The sequence below is a fragment of the Schistocerca piceifrons genome, chromosome 11 (assembly GCF_021461385.2).
Source record: "Schistocerca piceifrons isolate TAMUIC-IGC-003096 chromosome 11, iqSchPice1.1, whole genome shotgun sequence".
Lineage (NCBI taxonomy): Eukaryota > Metazoa > Arthropoda > Insecta > Orthoptera > Acrididae > Schistocerca > Schistocerca piceifrons.
The window spans coordinates 127,752,019-127,773,463 of record NC_060148.1 but is presented as its reverse complement, the minus strand read 5'-3'; the positions used below and the strand labels follow the sequence as shown (position 1 = coordinate 127,773,463).

Below are 21,445 nucleotides of genomic sequence, written 5' to 3'. Positions count from 1 at the left end.
TGACAAAGATGTCATCAATGTATCTAAACCGAACCAGGAGCTGAAGGCTTACGGATCCCAGAAAAGCCCCCTCCGAGTGGCCCACGAAAAGATTCGAACAAGGAGCCATCCTGGTTCCCGTGGCTGAAATCCTGATCTGTTTGTGTCTGCCCCTCAAAGGCGAAGTAACTACTGGTAAGTAGGAAGTAGATTAAGGCGAGTAGGAGTCATAGGTTTGAAATCAGGTGGGAGCTGACTAAGGAAATGTTCAGCAGCAGACAGACCAGTACATGGGGGATGACATTGGGTACACCACATCCAATCCTGGTACTGCCGATCCCTCCAAAAAACAACTTCGGAGCACACCACTTGTCACTCAGTATTATACCGGTCTTGAACGTATTAACCAGCTGCTTTGACAAGGCCTTGACTTCCTAAAAATCTTGCCCTGAAATGAGATCCATTCCGTCTGAGATTTTGCCCACGACACCTAGATTAAGCTTTTTGTCACCCTCCCAACCTCCGCCATATCCTTGTCAGCCCCTATGCTCCTTCTGCACTCATCTCTCTACCCTATGGTTTTTATGTCTGTTACTGTCCCCACTGCACGACTTGCCCTAAGCACCCTCCAACCACCACCTGTAACTGGCAAACCATATACTATCAAAGGGAGCACCACCTGTGAAATGACACGTCGTATCAGATGTTACGTAAACAATGTTCGGCCCTTTACATCGGTATGACTATCACCCAGTTATCAGTCAGGATGAATGGGCATAAGCAAGTGGTGTATACTAGCAACACACAATATCCTGTTGCAGAGCACGTCCTACGACATGACAGTAGTGCCCTAGGAGCCTGTTTTCACCACAAACACCGCTTTCTCAGAACTCCGCAGGTGGGAACTAGCGCTACGTGTTCAGGTTTTTGCCACCCACCTGGCCGTAATTTATGTTAATTCATTCCGTCTCAGCATTTCTTCTCAGTAACTATTCCTTTTTTCACTCCTTTTAGTTTCCTACATTTCTCATTTTCTGACCTGTCTTTATTTTCCACCGTCCCCCCTCCTGCCTCTGTTACATACAATGCACTCAGCTTTTCATTCGTACTAACTCATGCACAATATTTTAGCAGTAATCTCTGTCTTGCATATTACCCTGTCTTCCACTTTTAAGCTCTCAGGTTTTCAAACCTTGTCTGGAGCAGTCACCAACTGTCAATCTTTCCCTCTCATCCCATCAAGTAAGTCTCCTGACCCGGGGTGCGGGCTGACATCTGAACTGCACTGCTTTTCCTAAATCTCTCCAGTCCTTTTCCTTAATCCCTCTTCATTCCCCTTCAACTTTTCTGCCAGAAGAAGGAGCCACTGGCTCCGAAACCTTGCCTAAGTTAACTGCTGCCGCTTGGTGACATAATTTTTTTATCTGTCCAATCACATTATATTGTCAGTAAAAGAGTTAAAATAGTCTTTTTATCAGTGTAAACATTTGTAGACACCCCATATTAAGCTCCCCAGATACTTTGGACCCTCCACCTTCTTCAGTTGTTCCACACCTTGTGCTACTCCAGTTGTGACATTCTCCATCTTGCCGATTGTGATCATCACACTACACTTATTCTATGCTACGTTCCATCCCATATCTTTGTACTATTCTTTGCCATACATTCATAACTGATACGGCACTACTTCCTCCTTGTTTCCCCACATTTTCCACACTTCCTTCACAAACTAATTTTGCAGTGCCAAACAAATTCGACACTTTCCAAAGGCACGTGGAGGTGATACAGTAGACTCGAGCAATGCGAGGTGGTGGATCTCTTAACTTCAATAGCCGTGGAAATGACGAGCACGATAGCCCACGCCCTGGTCGACCTTGCTCAACTGCCGTCCCTCACAGTGAATGGCATCTCTATCGAGTAATCTGTGACGGCTGGTGGATTACGGTCATGTAATTGTCTACACAGCCAAATACTGACTGTAATGCCCCAGACGAGACGTTACACAATCTTAGTTATCGAAAAATTTGTGCGAGATGGATCCCTCAGACACTTACGAGAGACCAAATCAGTTATTTGTGGAAATTTGTCCGGATCTGAGGCCAAAGGCCAAAGCTGACGCTTTCCTGAACACCGACACAGGTGGAGATACATGGTGTCAACACTACGAGCAGGAATCCTAAAGACAAGTCTATAGAATGACGACCGGAGAGATCTCCCACAAACAAAAAATTTGAGAGACCACCATCTGCAGGCAAAGTAACATGCATAGACTTACGGGATAGGTAGGGTGCAGTTCTTTCGGATATCTCGGGGCCGAAACGACTGTCAGTTCATCATGGTACAAGAAGACACTGACTAGGCCTAAAGTCCAAATTTTGAAAAGTCAGGCCAGCAACACGGGTATACAACATGCCCCGCAACAGTTTTACAACTGTGGAGTTCATTGCCAAATTTGGCAACCACATTCACCACACACTCCCGACTTAGCACCTCCGGGCTTCCACCTCTACGGGTCTGCGAAAGACAGACTATACGGCCAGCATGCTACTGTCAAAGCCGTAAAATGGCAGACACCCTCACCCGGTTCAAGTTCTTGTGCACTCACCATGCAGTTGCTTGGCCTCAATTGGTGGAAGTGGGTAACTGATGTTGGCTACTATGTGGAAAAAATGACTGTTTGTATAGGATATCTTAATTTAGTTAACTGTGTCACTGTGGTGTCTGTCTGGTTGTAGTTTCCATAAATATAAAAAAATGATTTGTTGAAAGGTCATCTTATTGTGCTACTTTGGTTTTGGCATTCCACCATTACAGAGCATCTTCTCAGTGTGATGCGATACAAGAGTTCCCTTGCTGATACAGCTGCAGAAACACTGGGCAGATGCTCTGTATTGGTGGAATGTCTAAGCTGCAATAGTGAAACAAAATCCCAACAGTCATAAAAGAAATACGATATCATTTTGGCTTCTCAATGTAATTGCCACTCAGATCTACACATCTCTTACCACCGAGCGAGGTGGCGCAGTGGTTAGCACACTGGACTCGCATTCGGGAGGACGACGGTTCAATCCCGTGTCTGGCCCTAACTCTCCAGGCAAATGCTGGGATGGTTCCTTTGTAAGGGCACGGCTGACTTCCTTCCCCGTCCTTCCCTAATCCGATGACCTCACTGTTTGGTCTCTTCCCCCAGTGGCTCCTTCTTCCAGCAGAAGAGTTGAAGGGGAAGGAAAAGGACTGGAGAGGACAAGGAAAAAGGGTACAGTTCAGAAAAGTCACCCAGAACCCCATGTCAGGGGGGACTTAGCAGACAAGACGACAAGGCAAAGACTGATTGTTGGGGACTGCACCAGACGAGATTCAAAAACCTGACAGCTTAAAAGGCAGAATACAGGGCAATAGGCAAGACAAAGGCTACTGCTAAAACATCATGCACAAGTTAATATAGGTGAAAAGCAATACCTTCAAGTTTTCCATAGAAATCAAAAGGTTTACAGCCAACACACATTTTTTGAACATATCAAGTGATGGAAACCACTTTTAACCGAATCTGGGCTGTAGGCGAAACATTAAAAAATGCCTCACTTTGAGGCACTGTGCCCAAGCAATGTCATTAAAAGATGTGACCCCGGCAGTTGAAAGAGCATTTCAGTCATTCTGAATGGTTCTGTTCAGTTTTCTTAATTGTCGTAGCAGGCTTCACAATTGCTGAATGTTTTTCATCATTCCATAAAATTCATAAACAAGATTCTTTTCGTGTCTCAAAAAACAGTAGCTGTAACATTCCCAGTTATCAAAATTTTGGTGTGATTTTATTCAGCTTTTTGGGCAAGACAGTACGAGTCCACACCTTACATCTGCATCGGTATTCCGCAAGCCACTGTACAGTGCGTGGCGGAGGGTACCCTCTACCCCTACTAGTCATTTTCTTTTCTGTTCCACTACGAAATAGAATGAGGGAAAAACAAATGTCTACATATCGACATATGAGCCCTAATGTCTTCTACGTTATCTTTGTCAGTCAGCTGCTGTTGTCTCTATGCATTGGCACAACAAACAGTCTCTGCCCTCAAGCCACGATTCTGTTTGGTATGAAGAAATGAAGCCAGGGAAGCAGTCATCCACTGAGCCGTGTTTCCCAGGAAGTAGTTTTGGAATCAAACACAGAACTCAGAGTACTGTAATTGCTTGCTCACGAACTTGTGTAGAACAATCTAAGAAATCTGTGGAAAGTTGTCTATGGCCACTTCTGTCACTATCAGGAACTTCATCCTTCCACTCAAATGACATCATCAACCAACAACACCCTCACTCGACACATTCTGTCCGCTCGCAGCATCAATTTTGCCACTGGTATAAATAGTGTTTATATTTTTCACGACTAGAAACATTACTGGAGGATGGATTTTATGTTTGGTGGGATTTTCAATGGCTAATGAGAAAAGATGCATGTTTGCAGTTACCACTTTATCACAATGACTCAATGTATGAGGTAGGGCAGCAGCTCTTCCGTTTTCCTCCCACTACTTCCCACACTACATTCTAACAGGTGTAACTCTACAGATAGCCCTTGTATGTTAATTACTAGAGTATTCAACTTACCTCAACAAGGTCTGGGAACAGCTCACGAAAAATTTTGTCCTTCAGATTGAACTCCAGGCTCTGTGCAGCCAGGACCCGCTTCTCGTGGTCGGACGACTCTATACTCCCCAGGGTAGGACTCTTCTCAATCTGTAACAACACAAACAAATTCAACTGTATTTCCTAATGTTCTGCAAAATTATATTTATTTGTTTACCAACCAGCTTTTGGCTTCTTGGGCCATCGTCACGTGACAACAGAATGTCGAACAAAGATAAGGGAGTACATAACAGGGTACAAAGGCAAACACATGGTAATGAAATGGAAAGACAGAGACGCCATTACGGTCATGTAGAGTGTTTATGTAGGAAAGTACTACATTTTTAAGGTCTAATTTTCATAATTACACACTTAAGTAAAAAAGAAAATAGTTTTTATGTAGAGATATGTATAACAACATATGAAAAATAAAGTTGAATTTACATTTTTAATCTATTGTTTGTATAACTAGAACCCCACTCCACTAAATTAAGTTCTGTAGCATTGTGGTACTTCACTGTAATAATTAAACCAAATGGAATGTAAAAATTTTGCAATCTAATTCAGTTTGTGATCGTCTTCTGACAAAGTTCAGCTATTGTCAAACAGTCAAACTAAGTACGCAGCCCAGTGACATTAATGTGACCACCACGTATGTTCGACATCAGTGGATGATGTACAGAGCATGTCAGTCGGACGCAGAAAACAGTGCAGTTGTTGTCTTAATGTGGATACAAAGTGACTGATTCATCTGACACCCAAAAAGGCATGATCATTAACTTTTGGGTCAAAAGTGAAAGCATCTCCCAAATGGTACTGTTTATACACTATTTGTGTGCTGCCATGGTTAACCTTTTAAGTGGGCATGACGGATATATCCGTCTATGCTCTGCTATTGCACATTGGGTTAGACGGATATATTCGTCCACTGCGTTCTGTGGCTAGTATCTAGTTATCGGCCTGCCATTGACATCGTGGTATTAGTTGAGCTTCATCCAGTAAATGGCAGCTCTTTTGACGCGACACAGCGTGTTCTAGGCAAGTTATAACATTGTCCACCCGAGCGCGTGTTGAGAAAATGCGTCCTGTGAAGCAGCCGCAAAAGCGCGCCTTTTTCGTCTGTTTACCGCAGCGTTAGTGAGAGATCTTTTGCAATGGCGAAAAGAAGTTGTTTATCAGATTCAGAGATTGAGAAGCTGCTTTTAGAAAGTGACGATAATTTCAGTGACAGTTCTGAGTTTTCAAGATACAGATGTCGAGGCTAGTGAAAGTGACTTCGATTCAGAAACATCCGATGCCAAGACACTACTGCAGCAGACGGTACCTAGCGAATTTGTGCGTGCTAGTTCAGTTCGTATTCAATATTTGTTCAGTGGTAATAGTGGTACAGTTGTACCTCTAAAACAAAACGATGTGATGAGTTGTTTTATGTGTTTTGTGGATGATGTTTTGTGCACAATGATAGCTGAACAGACGAACTTATATGCAAAACAGTTCATAGCTTCCCATCCCAATTTAGCAGCACGCTCCAGGGTTCACAGTTGGCAGGATACTACACGCGACGAGGTAAAAACACTTATTGGAATTGTAACGCTGGAAATGCATATCCTCCTATTTCCATCTATTGTACTATTATTTTTTTTCCTTGTTTTGTTACCTCAAGATATGACATTTCTGTCTCTTTATATATTGTAATTGTTTTACTGTTTGTATATATATATTTATGCTTTTATGTCGATGTATAATTGGTTTGTTGTGTAAAGATTATTTGTATTTTTACGCTGGGTCTTGCCTAGGGAAAACTGCTATCGAACGATTACATCGATAGGTCGTGTGAAGAATCAAAGTGTGTGGGATCTTTGGTAATGTTAACTCTGCCACGTGGAGCGCGGGCAGAGCAGAGAGAGTCTGGCTGGGGTGGTGCAGTGGAGCAGGTGTGTTGTGTGACGCTCCCGCGAGTTGCCGCGCTTTCGGGGTTGGGCAGCATGTAATTGCGCTCGACTTGCGATGATAGTTTCTGACATGGTGTCGCGGACGGGAAGCATTAGCTGGCGCACATCAAGAGCCCGTTTCGCCTGGTGACCGTGTCGAGAAGAAGGCGCGCCAACATCCAGCTTCTGCAACAGCGACGGCCGACAATGAGTGACTGTCGCCACCTTCTCGATCGACGGCTTCAAACCTTCAATCAACCAACAAGGAAGACTAAAAGCACGTAAAGTTTCAGAACTGTATGGCAGACCTCAGCTTTTCAAATTGTTCCATTTGCCTCGCAAAATTACAGCAACTTAGCATGAACCTTTGTTGCTCATTGTCCCAATTGCATTGCTAAGCAGGCTCCCTTCCTTTTCCGAAATGAGCCCGAGGGTCGTTGAAATTCAAACGCCAGCATCATTCGATTTCACTGCTTTAATTTCAAAGTTCAGCTGGCTACAATATTTAGATTGCACAAGCACAAATTAAGAGTGCGAGTTTTGTTACCGTATTTTAGTTACCTGTGACTGCAGCTCAGCTTGGTACGTACTAAATTTTACTATTGTTAATTGTTCAGAATCATTTAATTCAAGTTCAAAGTTAAATCTCTTATTTCTAAATTGCGTAGATTCAAGTAGCTTTTGAAATGATTATTGAGGTAGTCCAAGACTAACCGTATTTTACTGAATGTCGATGTGCTTCAGAAAGAAAGCTTCTTATTAATTTCAGTCACTAAATTAACTTTCAGTTTTCTGGTTTTATTAATTCTTCTGCTAAATTAAGTCATGAGTGTAGCCAAATTTATTACTTCTGACAAACTTTCAGTTTTCACACTACACGTGTCAACCTTCAGTTGCCATGCTTCTAGTGCTAATTATATGTGTAATTACCTTTCTTTTTCAGTTACTATAGTAATTGTCCTTAGGACTGGCGACCGTAATTTCCCCCAAATCTCAAATATCTAATTACCGCTAGTTAATTGTTAACGTAACGGCCGCACATTTACTTTCTTTATTAACTTTGCCCCTTTTCAAAATTAATTTCCACCAGTTTCATTTGCATTTTTCCGTTCATTAAGACGTAACCCTTTCCTCGCTCTTTACCGACAGATTAACTTCGGTAACGATTGCTTTTCCCAAATTTCCATTAGGTACACGCGGTTTAATTTTTCACTGTCATTAAGGTCGATAAGTGAGGGGGAGGTTACAGAATGCTTGTACTTCAAGGAATTCTTCACAAACCAGACCACAAAATGTACTTTTCAAGGAGGGAATCAGTTGACACACCTTTCTTCAGGAAAGTGATGAGTGAAAAGCGGTTTCATCTTCTACTGAAATTCCTCCACTTTGCTGACAAAACTTCATATGATCCACTAGGCACTATCAGCAGAAAACTATTCAAAATTCACCCCATTATGGAGCATCTGCGGGGTAAATTCAGATCAGTGTACATGCCAGAAAGGAACATCACTGTTGACGAATCGTTGTTGCTCTGGAAAGGACGGCTTACACGGAAGCAATCTATTCCATCAAAGCGTAGCAGATTTGGCATCAAATTGTACGAACTCTGTAAAAGCAGTTCCGGGTATGTATGGGACTTTAATATTTACACTGGAAAGGACACTAATTATGGTAGCTATTATCCAGATGAAAAAATAGCCTCTCGAATTGTTTTGGAGCTTGCACACGATCTACTCGAGAAGGGCCACTTTATTTATCTTGACAAATGGTACACCAGTACAGATTTGGTGGACAAACTAACCAGCAATAACACCGACGTTGTCGGCACAATGCGGCAAGACAGGAAGCGGTTCCCTGACTTCATAAAAAAAGGAGAAACTGAAGAAAGGGGAGTACATAACAGGGTACAAAGGCAAGCACATGGTAATGAAATGGAAAGACAGAGACGCCATTACGGTCAGCACCTTCCGTGACGATACATCTGTAAATGTAAACTCGAAGAAGGGAATCGTTCAAAAGCCACAAGTTGTCGTTGGCTACAACAAGAATATGGGGGGCGTGAATAGGTGCGATTCTCAGTTACAAAGCTACCAGATGGCCAGAAGCAGGCTGAAAAAATACTGTCAGAAACTTTTCCGCCACTTGTTGGGCATTGCATGCTGCAATGCATACATTCTGTACAAGAAGCATGCTTGCGAACAAAGTAGAATGAGCTTCCTGATTAGTCTTGGTGAACAGTTGACCATATCTTCACCACATCAAGGGACATCAAGGGACATCAAGGGACATCAGTAGGACGCCCACCTCGAACACCAAAAGCACCACGCCTTACAGCCAGGCATTTTCCAGACCCTCTGCCACACACAACAAAGAAAGGACCAACAAGGAGGTGTGCGGTGTGTACAAGAAAAGGCCTTCGCAAAGAGACTTCATACTGGTGCGCAGAATGCGAAGTTTCCTCGTGTGCAGCACCTTGTTTTAAAATGTTTCACACTGAAAACGATATGTAATATTACGAAAATACAGTTTTGTTAACTTCTGCAATATATTTTATTCATTTCCACCCAATATCAATTTAAATTCAACAATGAAAACGCGAAGGAAAACGTGAGAACAGTGCACAGCACCACTGCGAACGGGCGCGCTGGCATATATTACCCACTGTGGAAGAGGCACACGCACGCAAACTACCCACTTAACAGGTTAAAGGACACTGTGCACGGCAAAATGGCACTGTGCAAAATTTGTGCCAAGGCAACTAGAGGGGCCACAGAAAATAGGGGGTGAACGACAGCTGCAGGGATGTGTACGAGCGAACAGAAGTGTAACTGTGGAGCAACTGACCGCCAAGATGAACCGAGCGGCTACCGACAGTGTCTTCTCAGTGAACGTTGCTCTGGAGGCACCTGCTTTGTGCGCCCATGCTGACTGCTATTCACTGGCGACAAAGTGCGGAATTTGCACACAAATACCACTGGGTGTCCACTGAGTGGTGAGAGGTGGCCCCATCAGATCAATCGCATTTTATGCCGCACACGACAGAAGGACGTTGGCGTGTACTGCACGAAATGTTTGGTCCAGGCTGGAGGATGGAGCATTGCGGCCTGTGAAATTTTTTGTGAAATTAGCTGGGTGATTTTGTCACTCGGGAAGACACAATGGATCGACACAAGTATGTACCTATCATTCGGTACCACGTCCACCACTAGTGGCAGTTTTTTTTCTTTCTTCTTGGTATAACATTACAGGTCGGGATTGATCTATGAAGTCTTTAATATATTATTTGTATCTGTCAGTTTGTAGGGAGAAACTGCGATTTCCGGCATTTCTTTATATAGTTTTGCCTGATTAAGTCCCGACGCTATGCAAAGCTGTCATTTAGTTACGGGTGATTTGCGATCTGTTATGTTTTATTTTTCGATAATAAGTCATATTTTTCTGAATACCGTTAAAATATAATGACTATAAATGTTTGAGGTCATTTGGAACAATATTTTAATAACTACGTAGACGATGTGAGGTCATTCTTTTACTCTTAAAAAATGAGTGTTAATTGTGTGTTTATGAACGGTCAGTGTCGGGATCAGTGATTACGATACGAGAAGTAATTGATTTGATGAAGTTCAACTGCACACAATCGCATGAGGCAAAAGACGACCTCAGAATTGATTGTCGACGTATGCAGGTCAATTTCGTGACAGGCTAGTAAGCGCCGCGAGTGTGTTGCGGTATCGAGACCGCTTTTGTGCCGCCGACAGTTTGCTTTAAACTCGCGAGAACACAATTTACACAAATTCTTAATTATTGCCAAAGGGTAGAATATTTTATGGTTTTCTCACTGTTGATGAACCATTGCGGAGGATGTAACTTTGGATAGAAAGATCAATTTCAAAATCCAATAGAAACCCTGTTGATCGAAGTAGCCTTGCAACCCAAAAGCTCAGACGTGGTTATCAGCAGAAACAGTGTACAATTTTTCATGCACACATTTACACTCTACATCGAAGTGTGAATGATCTGTTGGTGCGAAATAAACATTTGAAAGTATTTGATTGAATAAAAGGAGAGATATAAAGAAGTTTATTCATAAATTTTGTTATTTCATGAATAGTGATATTTCCTTCTAGTGGTGTAGAGCTTTATGTATTATTAATATGGTGACAGACTGGTCGTAAGTGCTCTCATTACAAGTTGAATTTTGGGCTTGATTAAGAGTAGCCGGTTCTTAGAGTCTCAAAGATTAAGTGAAGATTAAAATCACACTTAAACAACGCTGCATCGAAACCCACTATCTTTATACTATATTAAGCTAGCTTTCCTGGAATCAAGTGGTACCATCGCCATGTAGTTGTGTGTTGTCTCCGGCCGCTGTGGCCGAGAGGTTCTAGGCACTTCAATCTGGAACCGTGTGACAGCTACGGACGCAGGTTCTAATTCTGCTTTGGGCATGGATGTGTGTGATGACCTTAGGTTTGTTAGGTTTAAGTTTTACGGGACTGATGACCTCATTGGCATGATGGCAATGCAACATGTCAAACAGCTCGCAGTGTTCGTTCCTGGTACAAAAAGTGCCAGGATGAGCTTACCGCACTTTCTCGGCCACAAAACTCTCTGGATTTAATCCCAAGTGATAATCTGTGGGACAAACTCTATCGGGCTGTTCCAGGGTGTATACGTGGACAAAGGAGGGGGGGGGGGGGGGCCACACCTAGATTTTTCCCGGTTAAAAACACACTTTCCCCTGGGTGAAAACACACTTATTCCGTGTTACATAACAATATATTTTCCCTCCAAACTGTAAAACTTATCAACCCTTTGAATGATTAAGATTTTATACACAGGCATAGAATTTCTCAGCACTTTAGAAAACGAAGCTCAGCGTAAAAAAATACATTCTGGAAAGATCTTTGATGTGCAACAACATGTCGCTGCATACTTTCGCATTATGAAAGTATAAATTCGAATTCCAGAGAACACAGCACGTTTCTTTCCGAAGTATTAAAATCGAGATTGTGATGCACTTTTGTAAGCCAGTCATAGCTCATGTACCATGATCTCGCCAGCCGACGACAGAGACATTCAGAGCATAGGACAAGTGATGTACAGCCAATAGCAACGTCACTGTTAAGCAGTGCGAAAAAACAAACAGGAAAAGTTAATGGTTTAGATTAATATACACAGTATGCTACAAGAAAAGCACAGCTTTCACATATAATGTTTATCTTTTTTGCGGTGTTTCACTTTAAGATATACCACACAAATGTGCCACTAACATTTTTAACGACAGCGTAAATGACTGATCTGGGTTCGAAATTCTTCTACATGGCTTGTCATCAAAGAGTTGATTTTCAAATGAGACTGAAATGAGAAGATAATACGTAATCTTTTCTACCTGTTATTGCTGTTAGTCATTTATTTTCACTCTGGTAGTCTGAATCTACAGATTTTGCTAGTAAATTGTAACAACGCTGATCATTCGCAAACCCAGTTAACCACATAAACACGCAGCAATTGGCGTTCATCCGTTTGAATTTACTCCACTCAGCTCGTATAGACCCATCCACTTTTGTCTGCAGGAAAGTTTATTTCTAGATGCAACAAGGAGTCCCCTGACAAATACGCCACATACACCATGCACACATTCAAAACTCAACTTATGATTCATTCAGAAATTAACTTAAAATGTGTTCAAAAATGTTCAAATCCAACAGGGATGAGTTTCAAAATCATATCAATAATTGTTAGACTAACTGGATGCTAGGCACTTTGTGAAACAAGACTTTTTTCCCCTCAATAATATGAAGTTGCCCCCTCCCCCAAAAAATTGCCACCCGGGTCAGAAACCTTGATTTGCCCTGCCTTCACCAAGCCAAGCAGTGCTATGGTCTTAGCTGGTGGCCGGAATACACTTTTAATATGAAATCTCCTTAAAACCCTTCCTATTTTTGAAGACAGGTGTCCCTATAAAAGGGAGGAACGCCACCAATTTGCTTTACCTTCTGTCTGCTCCTGTGAAGGTTCCATCTGTAGAGCACGATGGATCTGACTGTCGGTATAACCGTTCTGCTTCAACACTGCTTTTAGGTGATGGAATTCTTGTGTGAACCTCTCTGCATCTGAGATGGGATAAGCTCTTTTTACCAATGTACATAGGACCCCTTTGCACTGGTATGATGGATGACAACTTGACATATGAAGATATAGGTCTGTGTGTGTGGACTCACAATAAACACTGTTCTAATGTCCCATCATCCCTCTTGTAGACACACCAAATCATCTAAAAACTGAAGTTTTCCAACCTTATCAACTTCCACCGTGAAATTAAGTATTGGGATGCAGACTTTGAAAATTATCTAGGAAATGATCAAGAGCATCCCTCCCATGTGGCCATACCATGAACGTATCATCAACATATCTCTGAAAACAAGTCTGTTTTAAGAATGTGGGCAGCTGAAATGCCGAAATATTGCATCAAGATGACGTTATGTTAAGGCTGGAGACCCAATACGAATATCATCAATTAATACACCGGGAATGTTTAAGGAGTTGGAATGCAATATAGTCTTTTACAGAGTTTGGCACAAGACTATAAAACTGCATTCTTGTAGAGAATGACCTCCATGCCAAACAGCATGAATTCTGAAAAAATCTATCATGTGGAACCCAAGTCGCACTTTCCTCATATGACATTCTGAAAGCAACGGGTGAAGGCAGTCTGGCAGGTGTGGTAATTCTTGACTTCCGGGAATCAACCAGATAGTACTTCATTATAGATAACTGCATTATCTGCAAAAAAGTCTGGGGTTACTATTAAAATTGTGTTTAGGATCCATACCAATTAGAACTACAAGGGTATATTGAACGTGTATAGAGAAGGGCAGCACAAATGGTCACGTTTGTTTAATCCGTTGGACAGTGTCACAGAGATAATGAACAAACTTAACTGGAAGACCCTTGAAGATACATGTAAACTATCCTGAGAAGTTCTATTAACAAAGTTTCGAGAACCGGGTTTAAACAGTGGCTCTAGGAATATACTACAAACCCTACATATTGCTCACAAAAGGCTTGTGAGAATAAGATTAGAATAACTGCTGCACACACACAGAGGCATTCAAACTATCATTCTTCCCACACTCAATACGTGAATGGAACAGGAAGAAACCTGAGTAACTGCTATAATGGTATGTACCCTCTGCCATGCACCACACGACGGTTTGCAGAGTATAGACGTAGATGTATGCACACCTGAAAAGATGCACGTGGGTGAGGAGGGCAGTGTCACGACAATGCTGACTGGTGACGTTATAATCGTTTCGGTGGGACGGATGTTATGGTGAGGAGGTACGATGTTGCACGTGCGTACTGACTCCGAATCTTTGAACACGGTACACTTACCGGTCAACGTTGTTGTGACTGTACTCCTTTCACACCTGTACATCTTTTCAGGGGGCATCCAGTCCCACTTTATATTTCACGGACAACAATGCGCGACCGTACCGAACAACACAAGTGAAGTGGCTCTCGGAATGAGAGAATATTCTGTGAAGTCAGCTTGCCCATTCCCTGACTTAAAACCCATCAAGCATGTGTGTGATGTTTGGAAGATGTACTGCAGCAAGTGCACATGCCCTACTGACCATCCAGCAGCTGTTAACTACACTGGTGGAGGAACTGAACATTCTACCACAAGAACTCCTTACCGATGTTGCGGCCAGCACGGGAACACGTTGCAGAGTGTGCATCGTCTATTAAGAACAACGTCCCATGTTTTGTAATATAGAGGGGGATCATCATGAATCATGGTCACTATAGTCCAATTTTTGCATTTGAATGAAAGTACCATTTCTGTACGTCTCATCGCGCATTTCTTTCAGTTACCTGATGTACTACACTAGTAATTCTTTGTATGTACGATCCAAGTTTCGTTGAGTAATGTTACTTGGCATTGCAGTTTGCTTTCACCCGTAAGTCTTGCGCATCACTGTATAAATTGCTCAAGTGAGTGTAAAGGGGAGGGGGCAGGAGAGGGGAGGGGAGGGGGGGAGGGAGCACGGCTGGATGGACAACAACACTGCAGTATCATTCTAAATTCCATATAGTTAATAGACACAAAATTATACAGGAAAGTGTTATAATTGGCTTTTTGGTCACAATTAATGAAGGGTCGTGTCACGAACTGAGAGAAAGTGGGCTACCAATTGTAACAGCACTAGTTATTGGATAGTTAATGTATTCTTCGATACCACAAAAAGTGTAGCAGATTGTGTACCACCCAACCCACAATATGTAATGAGCGAATGATGGAAAGTACAGTTTTTCTTAATTTCTACCACCAAATTAAACTGTATGGTTCCCTTGCATAACAAATCAACATAATTATTATTTCAGATCATTTAACTGTAATTAACAAAAACTCATAATTAGTTAGAAAACCTGTTGTGAACTCCAGCAAAATTTGTAATTTCATTCTCATGATTACACGTTAGGAGAAATATCTATGTCTTAATTAAATCAATAATTAATTAGGAAAAAAATTAGACACTTGTATTTAACTTTTTCACTAACAATTCTCAAACATTCTGATGTAAACACTATTAATTTTCAATTATTTTGTTACTACAAAAATATCATACAGAACTTTACCCTGAAATTGCATTTTGGCATATTCTACTGTACCGTAATTACTGTTAGGAATAAAATCCGATGCGAAATCAAGATGTAAATAGCAATTTTATGATAGGTATTTTTTTGTATTCAGAATGAATCACTGCTTATCATCTTTAAAACTGTACTAACAATTTGTTGTAAATCATTAACTTTTCAGTCTAAATTAGCAAATGTAACCGTTTTTGACAATAGGCCAAAGAACATACATTTTTAAAATAGGGTATATATTGAGTAGTGCAAAGCACTTTAAGTCAGTAACTGTTTGGACTGTGTAATGACGCAAAATCTATCACAGTTGCTGTTTTGTCAGTCATGTTGGTAGGAAACAGTTTGTGTGTCAACATCTTTGTAAATGCTTATTTTCCATAAGTCTGCTGTTAAAAAAGATTCACCAGTGTGTTGGAAAATATTATTTTAACATCCAAGTTTTCATCACATCCGAAAGGCTGGCAAATCTGTAATATACGTCACCTAATGGAATTTATAGGTGGAGGAGATTCAATGCTTCAGAGCTAAGTATTCCATGGTAGAAACTACATCACTCTCATACTATGACGAATCTCTCATGACGAGAAGTGTTTCAGCAAGAACTGCAGTTAGAGTAACACTAGACAATCCACTCTGCACATCAACACAGTGAAAGAGACATCTAATTGCAAAACAGGCAGCAAACATACCATAAAACTAAGAAGGCCGGTGAGAATTGTGGACACACTCCATGCAGGGTTCCACGAGTCAGGGTGGAAGTCGCTGATAGACAGGCACAGCCGAGTATTCGTCTTGAACCTGCAACACAAAACTTTGCACTTCAAAAACATTATACATGCCTTGCATTCCACACATAAGCACTGGATCCCAACTGTGGCTAACTTAGCTGGACACATGATTAAATAAGTGCTACTTATAATCACTGCTATCAACAGTAGCATAGAAGGCGGGAGGCATAAAAATTACATGAAGAGAGCAATGCTTGACAACTAAAAGCAGGTTCAAGTGGATGGGCTGCAGGAGTTATGTAGAGATGATGAGGGTTGCTCAGGATGTAATAGTGTGGAGAGAAGCAATAAACCATTTTTCGGACTGAAGCTAACAAACACAACAACAATAAAATCATCCATCGTTGTCTTCTGTTTCATTACATCTGGAATTGCTCTATTTGAAACTAACAAGTTACTCAGTATAGCCCAATTCTCCATCATCTTCCACAGATGTAAATGTAATTTCAGGTGTAAGTATACACCTCTGAAGTGTTACACGACGATTACTCTCTACGATTTATTTTAAAGATCTTGTTCAGGGCCTAACAACCTCACTGGTTTTGAGCACAAGCAGTCACACTTGCTCAGGCTCTCGCTCGTGAGCCGAGCTGTCGCAGCAGGTTGGGGATGAGGGAAATGTGCACGCAACAAATGGTAACGACAACGCTGGAGAAGTACCAACTGTGAAATGAGGCAGGACCAGTTTCGACAGTGAGGCCACCTAATAGCAGCAATGGTGAGTTAACATCTGTAACACCTAGAATGTCTTCGCATTTCAATCCGAAATGCGAGGAACCTCATCTTTTCAACAATGTAGGGAAAGATAGATTGCTACTTACCGCAAGACACAAAAGACACTCACATATAGCTTTCAGCCACAGCCTTCATCAGTAAACACACACACACACACACACACACACGAAAAAAAGGGCAAGCATGCAAACAACACACCTCACGCACACACACCGCCGACCCGATATGCTGGAGTTGGCAGTTGTGTGTGCATTACATGTCCTTGCTTCCTTTTTTTCCGTGTGTGTGTGTGTGTGTGTGTGTGTGTGTGTGTGTGTGTGTGTGTGTGTGTCCATTCAGACCGATGTAGAGTGAAAAAATCACATGTAATAAATTGGGGGTGAAGCAGATTCATTGGGAAAATCTCAAAGGAATGTAATTTGTCCACAGAAGAAGTGCCTTACGAAACACTTGATTGGTCGATTCCTGAGTACTGGTCATCAGTCTGGGACACATACCAGGTAGGATTAATAGAAGGGAGAAGGAAGATGGATTTAGTCACACGATCATTTTGTAACCATGAGAACATTACAGAGATGCCCAATGAACTACAGTAGCAGACACAAAGGTGTCACTGCATATCAAAGAGACGTTTATTGTTCAATTTCTGATGGTGTACATACCAAGAAGAGATCAGAAACATGTTACTCCCTCCCACACATCTTGCAAAGTGACCACAGCAATAAAATCAGGGAACTTAAAGAGTTCATCTGGCAACTCGTCAACAATCAATCTCGACTTGTCATTTGTGAATTGAACAGGGAAAGTGGGAAAAGGTAAGTGGCATCACAAGTATCCTCCACCACACACTGTAAAGTAACTTGTGGTGTATAGATTTAGGTGTTTTAAGAGGGTGGACTTCAAACGTATATGGATGGATGTGTGTGTGTGTGTGTGTGTGTGTGTGTGTGTGTGTGTGTGTGTGTGTGTGTGTGTGCGTGCGTGCGTGCGCGCGCGCGAGCGCGCGAGTGTATACCCGTCCTTTTTTCCCCCTAAGGCAAGTCTTTCCGCTCCCGGGATCGGAATGACTCCTTACCCTCTCCCTTAAAACCCACTTCCTTTCATCTTTCCCTCTCCTTCCCTCTTTCCTGATGAGGCAACAGTTTGTTGCGAAAGCTTGAATTTTGTGTGTATGTTTGTGTGTCTGTCGACCTGCCAGCACTTTCATTTGGTAAGTCACATCATCTTTGTTTTTAGATATATTTTCCTACGTGGAATGTTTCCCTTATATATATATATATATATATATATATATATATATATATATATATATATATATATATATAACCAATGTTTGTCAATTAACATTTTAATTTTAAAAAATTGCTACTAACAATCAAACTGACAACTTTCACGGTAATAAAATAACAACATTGCACACTGAGTTACACGTGGCTCTATTCGTTATAATATTTACTCTTAACAGCACCTGGAAACCTTTTAACTAGGTTTTTTTTCAGGCGTTTTACAGAAATTTATCCTACTGCTTTAGGAAACTGATGCCCAGGCACTGAGCTTCAAACCATTTAAGTATGAAGAAAATTGAAGAGGTCCAGTCCATAAAAGGAGCCCTTGCTACACGAGTTCTACAGACGTGCTGTGCACCTATTATGTTGATTAATTGACACTATCTTGTGCTGTTCTGGTCTTCAGTCCACAGACATTACTCCTTCCTGTGCAAGCCTCTTCATCTCTACTACAAACCAGATTCATTTGAAACTGCTTACTGTACTCATCTCCTTGCCTCCCTCTTCACCAGAATGCATCCCAATGACCGATCCCTCCTTTTAGTCAAGTTATGACACAAATTTCTTTTCTCCCAATTCTACTCAGTCTCTCCTCATTAGTTATATGATCTATCCATCAACAGTCCAATTAAAATTACTTGACAGTTGACACTCCACACATTGGAGCTGGTTTCCTCCAGTCAAAATGTTCAACATCACTGCCGATCCTTTCATCGTCGTCAAACTGCAACAATTGGACAGTTCACTTCCAATTCCTTGCCCACCCTTCTTTATTTGTGTGTTTTGATCCTGAATCTCTCTCTCTCTCTCTGAGACACACACACACACACACACACACACACACACACACACACACACACAACAGATCGGCTTACGTTATTAGATAAGCTTTGCCCAACATTGCATGAAGCTGAAGTTTTAAAGAGTGCAATTACTCACTGCAACTCTGTAACAACAGTTGTATTTACAGCTATTTAATCTAGTGTTGTTAGTTAGCATAGGAACATGACATAAAGAAGGTCATTTTATCTACTCAAATGTTGCATAATGTGTTTTTATCTCTAAATCTAGTCAAACATGTTTTGATTATTACTTTTGTTCAAAGATTTCTTATTTCTAATACTTTGCCACATCATTTTCATCACCATATTGACTTCTTTATTTGCTCGTATTTTCTTCCTAACATTCTTTTTTTTTTTTTAATTTGAAATCTGCCTGTGATGCCTATAATCTGCAACCAAGTGCCAACAATGACTGCTCATTGGTTGGTAACACAGCAGCACATGTAGCCAGTGTGAGAATAGTTTCAGGTAACATGTAATAACAGTGAGAAATTACAGTTTGCTTTTAGCAGTGAAACCAATTTTTTTTTTGTCTTGGTTTGCTATTACAGGTTAGCTTTAATCACTGTGAAAATGCAACTGTTATTTCAGTTGTTCTGCAATTGCTGACCACAGTTTACTTTGATACATTACACATTTCGAGGTTCTGGTCAGCTTATGACAAAGAGTTTAATTTCAAGGCTACAAAACGCATTGCCTGCCACACTTCAATCACTGGTCACTTAAAATCAGCTGTCGACAGAGGATCTCGCATTTCGGAGCATACTTCATGGGACCACTTCAAACAATCCTCAGTTACACACTGACAACATTTGTGAAGTGACGTGCATTATCTGTTTGTCACCTATAACCGAGCAGTAGCTGTTAGCCGATATTTGAGAATTCGCGCGCATTTGTTTGCACCGAAGTTGGGCCGTGGTTCCCTAGAATAATTTTTAAATCAACTACGGGTTGTAAATTAACAATTCTATCCCCATTTATGAAAGTTACAGCACGTCCACACTCGACGACTACTTGATAATATACACTCGAGCAACACGGAAGTTTTTTTTTTCTTACAAAGAGAAAACATATGGTGCATAATGCAACAAGGTTATTTGCTATGTCAAATCATATTTATATCTATCTCATTAAAACTCATTACCTATTAAATGTTGTACATAATTAAATTCTTTACTCTGTAAATAATCAACAAAATTTAGAAATGAATGACATGTATACAAAAAATCTCAAGTTTATATGACGTCATGGGTCACTACCGGTTTCAACTCCCCTACACTCACGTGACGCAAAGTACATCAGACTATATAGGACATACTCGTGTAATGTTACAAGCTCATAATGAGGATGACCCCAATAGGTGAAGTGAACTTTTTGAGTGGTTCGTTAACAGATGTGAAGAAGAGTAACATTTCCATGATCTAATTCTTTGGGCAGATCAACTCAATGGAACAATTAACTACCGTAATTTGCATGTACTGGGCCACTGAGAACCCGTACGTAACAGAGGAAAGACGTGTTAATCTACCAGGTGTATGAATCTAGTGTGCTCTGTCTTCTGGAAGGTTAAATGGGCTGTACTACTTTGAAAACACTGTCACAGGTGACTCTTACTTAGAAATGTTGCATAGAACAACTCCTGGTCTTAATGACTTTTTGGAAAATGAAGATTACTGCTTTCAACAGGGTGGAGCACCACATCACTTTCACACTGATGTGAGGGTATTTGTCATTCCCTGCAAGATGGACAGGGCAATGAGGGAGTCTGGAGTTTCCAGCTTGATCCTGATTTAACTCCACTAGACTTCTGTCTGTTGTGTGGGGTACTCTCAAGAACACAGTTTACACTACAAGACCACAAACACTAGATGATCTTAAGAGTGCAAATTGAGGAGGCCTGTGATGCTATTTCATTAGGAGCAATACAGTTGGCATGCCACTCTGTTCTCTCATTGTCAATGGTGTATTGCAGCTGAAGGAGGCCATTTTGAATATTTACCACCTTTAGGCGGACCTTAATGTATACCACAAACATTGTACTGTATTTCTATATCCTACAATTAATGGATGGGTGAAGTATCTTTTAGGAACATTATGTTTGTACATTGTCGACAGTTGGAAATGTGGGTCTCACGGGAAGCATGCAAGGTATAAGTCCCTATTCACCTGTGTCCTCGGTGGCTCAGATGGATAGAGCATCTGCCATGTAAGCAGAAGATCCTGGCTTCGAGTCCCCTTCGGGGCAAACATTTTCTCTGTCCCCATCGAGGTATGTCAACAACACCTGTCGGCAGCTGAGGGTTTTCAATTAATTATAATTTATTCTACAGAAGCTGCACGGTCATCAATGGTATCTGTTCTTTCGAGAACAGTCACTGTCTTCATATTTCTATCTCCTTTAATTAAAGAGATATTCAGTTTCAAAGAGTGTATACATTATTTTGGGACACCCTGTATATCCAGTGTTAACAAATTTCTCTTCGGAAATGCTTTCCTTATTATTGCCAATCTACTTTTATATCCTCTACACTTTGGCCATTATACATTTCTTACAGCCCAAAAAGATAACCTTGTCTACTGTTTTAGTGTCTTGCTTCCCAATTTAATTC

At 41.2% G+C, this 21,445-nt stretch overlaps 1 protein-coding gene across 4 annotated transcripts in view; it reads right to left on the bottom strand.

The window, feature by feature from the left end:
• The window catches only part of LOC124720009 (ubiquitin-conjugating enzyme E2 J2), a 69,436-nt gene that overhangs the window by 31,759 nt on the left and 16,232 nt on the right, over positions 1-21,445 (bottom strand). For all 4 annotated transcript variants that reach the window (XM_047245248.1, XM_047245245.1, XM_047245246.1 and 1 more), the window contains exons 4-5: positions 15,875-15,983; positions 4,579-4,707 (exon numbers count right to left, since the gene is read on the bottom strand). In XM_047245248.1, the coding sequence (XP_047101204.1) occupies positions 4,579-4,707; positions 15,875-15,983 (238 nt within the window). The remainder of the gene's footprint in view (positions 1-4,578; positions 4,708-15,874; positions 15,984-21,445) is intronic.